Below are 10,939 nucleotides of genomic sequence, written 5' to 3'. Positions count from 1 at the left end.
ACCTGCATAATAATATAATTCTTATACTCCTTTTTATACATCTTCGAAAGAACAACCAGAAGAAAAAAAAAAAGAAGAGAAGGAAAAGGAAGAGAGAAAAAAGATCATCAAAGGCTTCGGTTCGCTTCCAGTCAATTGTGTCAGATTGAACACAGATAGATAAGATAGATATATAGAGAGGGTTATTATTACAGTAACTGCGTCATTATAATGAATGCTGCAAAGAACCTGGTGGGGGGGCATTGTCGTTATCTTACAGTTGGCTCATCGCAGTCTGTTTCTCCAGAACCTCCAGGTAGTCTGGTTCTGTTTTTAGCTTCCCGGGGAGCAGCAGTGGATGCTCATTGTTTTTGGAAAGGTGTTCCGCCCCGTAGTATTTCCTGGGGGTCCCGTACAGCACGGTTTTGTTCAACCTCTCCTGGTTGGTGATATGCCGCCGAGCTGTCGCGGCCTCGTAGGGGGGCACGATGCAAGGTCTCTTAGGTAAAGTGCAAAAGTTGTAACTGAAAGGAGGGACGCCTGCAGCCGTGGGAAGCTCTTTGTTGGGCCTCTCACCTAAGTTTTGATACAACATCTCGGGGGGTTCTGGGGTGATCAAACCACACGACGTCGGTGACTTATCCATAAAATCCACTGTGCTGATAGTGTAGGTCCCCGGGCTACGGGTGAGGACGTCATCCTTCTTTGCATCCAGGGGCCCAAAGCTGAGCTCCTTTAGGTTGCGGTAATACGCCACCTGTTCTCCATCTTTCTGCATGTAAATGGGGTTTTGGCACATGGAGCCCACAGGTGGGGGGATGTAGTTATACACGTGGCTTTCGGAGGTTTTGTCTTGGGTGGGTTCTGGGTTGTAGGAGGCGTATTGCACTTGGAATGAGTTGAGATCTAAATTGTTCGCACCTGTGGGGACGTGCTCGACCCCTTTGCGCCGCTTCAGGACGAAAACAAAGAGGCCTGCGCCGAAGCAAACAGAAAGGATGAAAACCACCAGAAGCCCCAGAATCAGGACCGAGAGCGGGACTTCGGGGTGTAACTCGGGGGTGTGGATTCGGGAGTCGGTGGGGCTGACTGAGCTAAAAGAAGAAGAGGAGGAGGAAGGGGTGGTGGGTTCGGTGGCGGGGCTTATTAGTGTGGGGGCTTTTGTTGGGGGTGCATTTTGTGGCGGGGGCGCCTCGCTCGGCTCGGGGCAGATGGCCTCGTTGCGGAGAGAGCGCAACAGGCGACCCGCGTGCTTAGAGGGGGAGTCGCAAGTGATCTCATTCACCACCACGCTGGTACTGGACAGCTCCATCCAGTTTTTGAGCGCAACAATGTCACAGGTGCAGTCCCAGGGGTTCTCCTGAAGGTCAATCTGAATAAACGCAGACAGCTGATCTAACACGCCACGAACAGGAAGGTAGGAGAAATGATTATTCCTTAAGTTGAGTCTTGTTAGCATGGTGCCCCCGAACACATTATCAGGCAGCGATCTTAACAGGTTGTTGTTGAGGAACAGCAGCTGCAGGTTGTGCAAAGAGTTAAACGTCTGTGGTAAAATGTCTTTGATGATGTTGTATTCCAAATACAGATACTGGAGCGACTGCAGGCCGAAGAACAGTGATTGTGAAAGCGACTCGATGTAATTCCCATTCAAATAGAGCCGTCTCAGGTTTGTCAGATTCTCAAATGCACCTTCCTGAATCACTGCTATCCTGTTATTTCCTAAATGGAGCAGCTCTAGAGAGCTGTACTCAGTCAGATCAGTTCTGTAAATCACTTGTAAGTAGTTACCGGTCAGGTGCAGTTTCTTTGGGTAGGAGGGCTTGGGGTTCAGCTCGCTGATGTTATGCAACTTCCGCTCTTGGCAATTGATGTTCAGTCCGCTGTCAGGGTTCTGTGACGTGCACACGCACACACTGGGACACAGCATGGGCACGGGAGAGCGCGTCTGGTAAACCATTATAGGCCCAAAGACATGTTTATCCTTTGAGATGCGAGGGGTGGGCCTGTAGCGCATTTTGGGTGGGCGGGAGGCTTTAGGGGCTCGGGTGGGGGTGATCATGCCGGGGTGGTAGGTCGGGGGCAGGGCCCCTTGAAAGTGAGAGTCAGAGGGGGGGTGAACACGCTCTCCAGCATTCCTGCGCGGGCACAGATCCTGCTTTATGAGCTGAGTGATGTCTTTACCGTGCAGCCTGAACGGCGTCTCGCACACAATGTCCCCCACAAACACAGAAATAGTGTCCAACCAGGATTTGAGGGGGATCAGATCGCAGGTGCAATTCCAGGGGTTCTCCTCCAGCTGGATCTCCATGATGCCTCCTATGTGCTCCAGAACCCCGGCGAACGGCAGCATCTTGAGCCGATTGCCACGTAAATCCAAGTGCGTGAGGAGCACGAAGCGGAAGATATTGGGGGGCAAAGATAACAGCAGGTTATCATTGAGGATCAACACTTTGAGTTTATTCAGTTTACTGAACGCTCCAGGCTCTATGGCGCTTATATAATTATAATCAGCCTGTAAATACTCCAAACTCTCCAGTCCTGCAAAGGTGTCCTCTTTAATCACCTCCAGGTTGTTGTTGTTCAAATGGAGCCGCTTTAGGAAGCGGAGCCCGTTAAAAGCACCGGTTCGGATCTCCTGCAAGCCGTTATTCCCCAGATGCAGAGAGGTGACATTGCCATAATTGACAAACTCATTGGCGCTGATACGTGACAGGAAGTTTCCGTTTAGAAAAAGCTGGGAGATCTTATTTGGGGGCGCCTGGTATTGACTGACGGTGGTAAATCCTTTATTCTCACAGTTGATGTTCAGTATGTTCTCTCTCTCCTCGCAGGCGCAGCGGCTCTTGCAGATATCTTTGGAGGCTGAAGTTTTGCGGCTCTCCGTTTCGGACGGTGTCAGGCTGGTGACCGTGAGGACGCTCAGAAAGAGGACGCCGCTCAGCATTTTTACACTCAGAAAAGGTCGCTGAAATACAGATCCAGCATTTAACTTCGCAGCATCAGCCTCAAATGACAAAAAAGAAGGAGAAAAAAGGAAAAAAGAGGGAGTTCTCACAGGAGGGAGAGGGGAAAAAAGGAGGTACAGGCGCTCACACACACAAACACATACTCACACACATACACAGACGCGCGCACACACATACACACACACACACACACACAGACACACACACAGACACACAAGCGCGCAAAAAAGAAGAAAAAAAACCCCAAAAAACAGGCGCACCAGTCTTATTTGATGTTAAAATGGGAAAGTGGCGCACGGGAGGCGCACAAATCGCTCCACTGACCTTCACTTTCAATCAAAAAATAATAATAATAAAAAGAAAAATCAAAATCCCTCCACCAAAAAAAAAGGGGGAAAAAATCAATTCTCGGAAAGAAAAAAAGCGAAACCACCGCAAATCAACGAGATCCTGTGTGGTGAATGGACTTGGCACATTGTCAGAGGCAGAGGAGAATCATAGGGAGTCAAAGCCGCTTACTGCAACCCTCCTTTTTCTCCTCTTCTACAGAGAGAGCGCCGATTTATTCAGCGGCTTCACGCAGATCACCAGCAGCTGCAGCCAAATATTCAGAGAGAGACACCGGCTGCGAAACGCTCTCCCCCTTGCTCTCTGCACAGAAAAAGCGCTCCATTTTAGTCCAACCTCCGAAAAAAACACTTTTTTTAAAGATCCAGAAATAATGCGCAAAGACGCACCATGACGCACGGCTGGCTTTCCTTCTTCTCGCCTCCACCGGCAGAAAGAAAGGAGAGGTTTGAAAGTGAACTCGGGAGGAGAAAAGAAGAGAGAGAGGAGCTCACGAGAGAAAGAGGGAATGAGAAGGGAGATATATATTCCCGGAGCTGAGGCATAACTACAGCCCGTGCCCGTCGTCCTCCTCCTCAGCTCCGCACACTGAGAGCAGCACTGAGCGTCTGCTGCTGCTGCCTGACTGCGTTTGTGTGTCTGTGAGTGTGTGTGTGTGTGTGTGTGTGTGTGTGTGTATGTGTGTGTGTCAGGGAGAGAGAGAGAGAGAGAGAGAGAGAGAGAGAGAGAGAGAGAGAGAGAGAGAGAGGAACCCAGGGGCCGTTACGTCACCGACACATTCAACACTTACGCACACACATGCACACACTCTTGAAAGTAAGAGAGCTCTATCCTGCAAAAGCATCAGATTGAACAATACCTCAAATCCAATTAAATTCAGTCTCAAAGCAAAATGATAATAATATATTTAACTCATTATGTTTGTGGTGTTGTTATTTTCATATCTTCATTCTGTCTGATTTCTGTCTTCTAAAAAATTATAAACTTTGAACTGGAAGCCTTTACATGATATCAATTTTCCCCATGTAGAAGAATCACACACATTAGTACAGTATCACTTTTTAAAGTGCAGCTGAGCTTATTCCTTAGCTTCCATATACAATAACAATAACCTTACTTTTAAACCTTATTGGCTCACAGGGACCAAATTTGCATAAAAGCCTCTGAAGCATCTCCTACAACAGCAAGTTGACGCTATTAATCTATATACCTGCAGAACGGGGATGTGACATTTCATGCCAATATCATGCTGCACAAACAGGAAACAGAGTTGCATTCAGAGTAGTGCTGCCACCCTGCTAGTCAATTTGTGGAGAGGTTTTTCTTTTTTTTTCAATCTCCTCTTTTTTCCCCATGAAGCCACTAGGAGGCAGGAAAGGATGGTTATTTCTCCTGTTTTTTCTTCTTCTTATCTTCTGTTATTCTCACCATTTTACACATGAGTCTTTTTTATTATCAGAAATGATTACATTTATGGACTTGATGTTTTACAATATTAAACTCTATCTGTGGACCACAATCATGACTTAATAGTGATATATTATGTATATTTTTGGTAGTTTTAATCTGATTATATTACTGTAATATTCACAGCTGGTTAGTAAGGTCTATCTCCTATTTCAGTATGATATTAGTAGTTTAAATAATAGGTACAGGTCAGTTTTTTTATTGATATTGTGGTAACATACCCATTCCATCGTCTCCTTCACTGTCCTGTGCCTTCATCACTCGTACCTAAACAAGAGTATGATCCAAGATAAATTCATGCTAAATAAATATATAAAAACATACATTCAATAGGACACTTTATTTGTAAATTTGATACATTAGTCAAAATATTTAACATCATGTGTCCAGTTGAGATTAGTGGTCCATCCTATATATATGAAAATTATAATGTTCTGATTAACTGGTCCATACCTTTTTATCTTTTTTTCCCCCTTTCCTTGGGTGAAATGGACTTCCATAGCTACTGTATATCTAATTTTCCTCTAGTGATAAAAATTGGCAGCATTTTTTTTTTTCACATTTTAAATGAAGGTTTGCCTGACTTCCTCTGAAGAAGAATCAGTCCCCAGGCCAGGAGTGAGCCATTTGTAATGCATTTGCCTGAAGAGCAGTGACTTTATCACCTAGAAAAAAACACTCCGAAAGAAATACTGGCAGTAAGATCCAATAGTTTATTGCACATGTATGTAAAAACGAAATAAACAGAATCTACTTATGGAGTGACATGGCTAAAAAATATGACCTAAAGTAGCTGGACTGTTGAGACATGGTAGGCACACAGGAATAACAGTAGTGTACAATTAGTTTTTCTTCTCTAAAGTTTGCTTTCCTTCAAACTAAAAGTTCCACTGTCTTAAAAAGAACAGACAGCAGTCCTCAGACGATGTAAGGACTGTAGCTGTGGTGTATAAGGGCAAAAGAAATCCCCCTATGGAAGCCAGAGCAACACCATAGCATGCCTAATTTGCGATGTGGAAGACCTTACCTCGACCCCGTGAAAGTAGAAGTCGGTGCAAAGGAGCTTAAAGATGAGTGACACTGGACCTGTGGAGGACTCAGGCAGGAGGCTGGAGGCTGGAGGCAGAGTTCACAGCAGCTGCAGTGGCCTTACTGCAGTCTGACTGAGGCATGACAACAGGCTGTGACAGCAGGCCAGACAAGAAGTCACAAAGGTGGAGATGATTTTCTCCATGTCAGGGTCTGACAGGACAGCTCTAACTCTGCTGATATTCCCTAAGTTTGAAAAACAATTTTCTTTTGGACATTACATTATAGCAACAAAATGATTCTTAGTGAAGGATCTCAACGGTTCTATATTGTGTGATATTTGGAAGTTTATTCTGACTATGTCCTCCTCGCGATCTAAATATATCACCCTAATAATATCGATGATGATGAAGAATGAGGCGCGTAATGACAAAGGTGACATTCATCGTAATATTTGTTGGTTTTTTTATTGAGAATGATGGCTGCCATGGATTTCGGCGATGATTGATGGGTAGAGTGAGTGTTGCAGGGAAAAGCCTGCAGGCTTTCACATGAGACCAGGTGGGTATATAGTGTCAGAACACTGCTCCACAGCACATTTGTCAAGTCAATCACAGGCCACCGAGGACGACTGAACCTGAAATATGTGTGTATGTGTGTGTGAGAGAGAGAAGCAAAGTAGAAGAAACAACACTGCACCAGTATACCACTGTAAGATGGTATAAACCTTTATTAATGACTATTAAATTGAAGCATAAGTGTGTATGGTGTGTTGCCTGCTAGGATAAAATTTTGGTTTGGTTGATTTGTTTGGAGGATTGAGTAGAATGCAGGTGATGGCTGCATGCTAGATAGGCTGACATGCTGTGGGCCTCTATTAGCCAGCTTTTTGTTAGCTAATGGTGTTATCATGGATGTATTATAAGAAGTAGATTCCTTGACTCAAAAATGGCGCCTCTTCAGTTGAATGAAAATTGTGGGCCAACAAAGTTTCGAGCTTGTTAGATGGAGGTGTATTTTTGGTTGCCAAGGTGGGGTAGCTGTAGGAGATTGTTGGGTTATATTGTTGCTGAGGCAGCATGCTAGTTAGCTTACCAGATCTGACTGGTATTGCTGAATTTCAGAGCCAAAGCTGTGTTTCAGTCATTTTCTTCTACAAAGTTATATGCTTGCATTGGCAAGACTCACTCATACATAAAAAAAAATAACTGTTCTGACAACAGTAATGGTGGCCCACTAGCATGAAGGACGGGGACTGCACACAGTCTCGCTGCTTTCATCCACTTGGTCTTTGTTCAAACAGCATTGTGCTGAATAAAAACCTAACAATTCAGGTTAGGCCTTCATCAGGGGCCAGACAGAAACATCCAATAGATTAATTTTATCATTCAGTAATCAATACATCATCTGTGTGACTTGTATTGTTACCTGTGTTTGCTTCAAACATTGTGGCACCATTTTGGGGTTAAATCACAACAAATCAATCCAGCCAAAAGAACAATCAGAAAATCTAATTCCAGTATTATTTCTCAAAACATTGTGCCAAAGTTACATCATAAAAGTTTAACTTAGCTTGTATGAAAACACCTCAGTCTAAACCTTCACTCGGGCCATGTGGCTATTTTGTATCCAAAATACTTCAAAAGCAATAGATCCAGATTGCAGTCTCGCTTATTGCTGTTAACTTACTCAATGTCTTGAAACCAACCGTAGCTTGGAAACTGTATAGCTGTTTTCTAAAAAATGTCTCAATATTTTGTCTTCCCAACATACATCAAGCCACATGGACATCACTGCATGTAAAAAAAACCCCACTGGTGGCCCATCAGCACAAAACATATAGCGCTATAACTTCCACTAGCAGATCATTCATAGGTTTCATAGGCAATACACACACTGCAGTCAACCACCCAGCAAGTAACACTGTAATATCTCAAAATAATGTATAATAGTAGATAGTAGATAAACTTCACCCACTATCTGCCAGATGAATGCGGTTGGTAAACTCAAAACATTTTTCCCAGCTGAACTTGACATCTGTCCAAACATTTATAATCCAGAACGAGACGTTCCTGAAGTTTTTTTAGGTATACAATGCAAATACATTTACTTCCCACTCACCTGCTGGCTTGGCTATTGATGAATCCGGTAATTGTCTGTATAAACTGGAAACTTTCTGCCGGTGTCCCACATGGCGAGAGAACTAATATGTTATAATGAGATTGAGTGCTGGCAGAACAGAATCACATTTTGGTTTTGGTCCCCAGATGAATTTCATTTGGATCCCTGGCTAAAAACCATTAAGAGTCCCTGTGTTGAGTGATACTTCAGCTTGATAGGGTGCTCAGAGATAAGACAGCTTATTCCAGACTTTTATAACACTGTACTTGTGAACAGATGCATTGCACAGGCTTGCTTTAAAAGATATTAAGCTGAATTCATTATTGTCACAAATATGTTTAAGGTGATCCAACATGTTTAAGGTATCCTTGACATACGCACAATATCACAATGTGTCTTCTTCTGTCACTGTTATTTTCTTTATTTTTTTACACAACGGCACATCAGCACGCTCGGTGTGGCACAACAGAGTGTGTGATTTGAAGGCAGACGAGCAGAATGCTAATAATACCCTGATATGTGCAGAGTGTGTTGACACAGACATAAAGATGAAATGTCAACATCAGGAGAGAAAGAATCAGAGAGCTCAGATGGAAACGGTGAAGACGACAAGATTAAAGGGGATGATGGAAAGAGGTGTACAGGTGCTAAACAGAACACAAACAGGAAAAAAAGATATTACCAGCTGAGGTAAATACTTACAAAACTGAATGATTGATGACAAGTGCCAAAGGTAAAAAGTAAAAAGTATGACTTCTTCTACAACTTTAACTGATATTTAATGATGTAGGTAAGCTAATTAAAATGACTTGGATATTAATACATCAAAATAAGCTATTCAATTTCTATTTATTTACATTTTTAAAAGAGCTCCTTTGCTAATCAAATTTGTCAGGTAGATAATCACAGTGTGATATTTTTTCTGTACCCACACAGATGAAATAGGAAAGCCCAGGAAGTCAATTTTCCATCATCCTCCCTCATAGGGGGGATGTGATTATTAACGGCGCATTAAACGGTATGGGCTTTCCCCAAGGGTCCTTTTTGCCATTGAGATTAACCAACTTGGGCTGTACCGAAGCCTATTAGTGTGATGATTCATTACGTTATATGAGGCTGGTTGAAAATGGTAAATTCGGTGACCCGCCTGTTCTAATAGAAACCTGACAACTTCAGTATCAGCCTCAGCGTTTCCCGATCTGTGTGAGAAACCCAACACAATGGCCAATCAAAACCAGAAACTCAAAATGTGCCTCAACACTGTAGGCAGCAAACAGGCATACAAACTTGCAAAGGATCAGAACCTTTTGCCTCTACTGCTTCTTTGCAAGTTTTTTTGCTTGTTTGCTGCTTACACTTAGGCTTATCAAAATGATCTGGAATTCCTGACTTTATAACAAGCTAACACGGCAGGAGACATGGAAATTGTTTTTTAAACTCAGAACTGAGCCTTCTACGCTTCTGTGGGCTGATATGATACATGGCAGCTAACATGGAATATCTTTTTGCATTTTTGTCTTGGCCTCTTTTTCATGGATTGGGTCCCTAAAAATAAATACTTTATTATACAATTACATTTTAGACAATGTGCTTCCAACTTTGTGATTAGTTAGGGCCATAGACTGTATATAAAAAGAACGTAACATCCGTGACGTCACCCATTGGTTTGTGGACTGCTGCTTGGAAGCGAATAGTATCGGATCTGAGCAGCGCCATCTTGAAAATTTCAGGTGCATGCTGGGTAAAACAAAACCACGGATTCTACTTATATGGGCATCAGGAGGAGCATGAGGCGCCCTCCTGAACCTGTGAACCAATCAACCTGTCAATCACGACGTAGCCACGCCCTAATGCATACCCTGCTTTATCGTCAAATATAAAATCAGGGAGGCCAAAATTTCCCAAATGAACATCATACTGCATTGAAGAAGGCTTTAAACTAGCGATTGAGACCAAACACATTTTGAAAACAATTACTGAGGTTATAAATCAAGTGAGAAGTTGGTGAATTCTCCATTGACTTGTATAGAGACGGAAGTCCTTTTGACACCAAAACGGTCGCCCCCTGGTGGCCTTTTGATAGAATGCAGTTTTAAGTTACTTCCGCGTTCGCATCATTTCAGAGGACCAGAACTCCCCGCCTGGTTAGGGCCCTGTTCTGTTTCAACATGACAGTAACCTCTAGCAGAAACAAATGGTGTTCCCATTTTCCATGTTTGGTGTGAAAGAACTTGACCGAGCCTCAACCCCATTCATCACTTTCGGGATCAGCTTGAGCGCAGACCTGACCTTATAATCACACTGAACTGTCATTTTATTTCACTTAGTTCTGGCCTGTTTTGTTATGGCTGATTTGTGTTTTCCTCAAACCAATCAGTCGCGAATGCTGTATCTGCTGTGTCTTGTCATTTTCAGTTGATACAAAAGGTAGCTTGCAAGCTGTGGAGGAGGTTGATAACATCATTCTTAATCCTGCCTTCAGACGATTGGTTGATTGCTTCCGCAACCATGGGGGGACTAGTGCAGATTTACTTGAATTACTGAACAAAGTGGAAAGGTGGCTGGAACTTCAGAAGTGTGGAACTAGTGTACGAATGGAGTCTTTTATAGCATTACATGAATACCTATGAATTTACATTGACGTGTTCAAAAAAACAAATATAGGTGATGGCATACTTTTGGTAATGTCACACCCAATGGCTGACTATTTATTTAGTTTTTGTTGTTTTGTTAACCGTCATCTTACCAATATACTTAACATGTAAGGACATACAAGGTTCCTGGGACCCACGAATAAATTACTGTAAGACACGACCATCACAGCAAAATGCTAACTTATTTGTTCTGAAAACGTTATTAATCAAGTAATTAATGTCATTGGAAAAAAACCCAAAAAACTTCTTACCCTTACCCTTGCGTCACAAAGTCCTGCTCCTGTCGCCTAGCAACCTGTACAGCTACAGTTGACACACAGCTAGTAGAGATGGAGCCAGAACTTTTAATGTTATTATTAAGACAGTCCATCC

General features: G+C 43.0%; 1 protein-coding gene across 1 annotated transcript; it reads right to left on the bottom strand.

The window, feature by feature from the left end:
• Nucleotides 1-253: 253 nt before the first annotated feature.
• slitrk2 (SLIT and NTRK-like family, member 2) lies at nucleotides 254-3,017 on the bottom strand. The gene has a single exon (XM_062425594.1). It carries the CDS (start codon nucleotides 2,924-2,926, stop codon nucleotides 254-256), a length of 2,673 nt encoding a protein of 890 aa, XP_062281578.1. The 5' UTR covers nucleotides 2,927-3,017.
• Between the last annotated feature and the right edge of the window lie 7,922 nt (nucleotides 3,018-10,939).

The sequence above is a fragment of the Scomber scombrus genome, chromosome 9 (genome assembly GCF_963691925.1).
Source record: "Scomber scombrus chromosome 9, fScoSco1.1, whole genome shotgun sequence".
NCBI lineage: Eukaryota > Metazoa > Chordata > Actinopteri > Scombriformes > Scombridae > Scomber > Scomber scombrus.
This window is presented reverse-complemented; position numbering and strand designations above follow the sequence as displayed.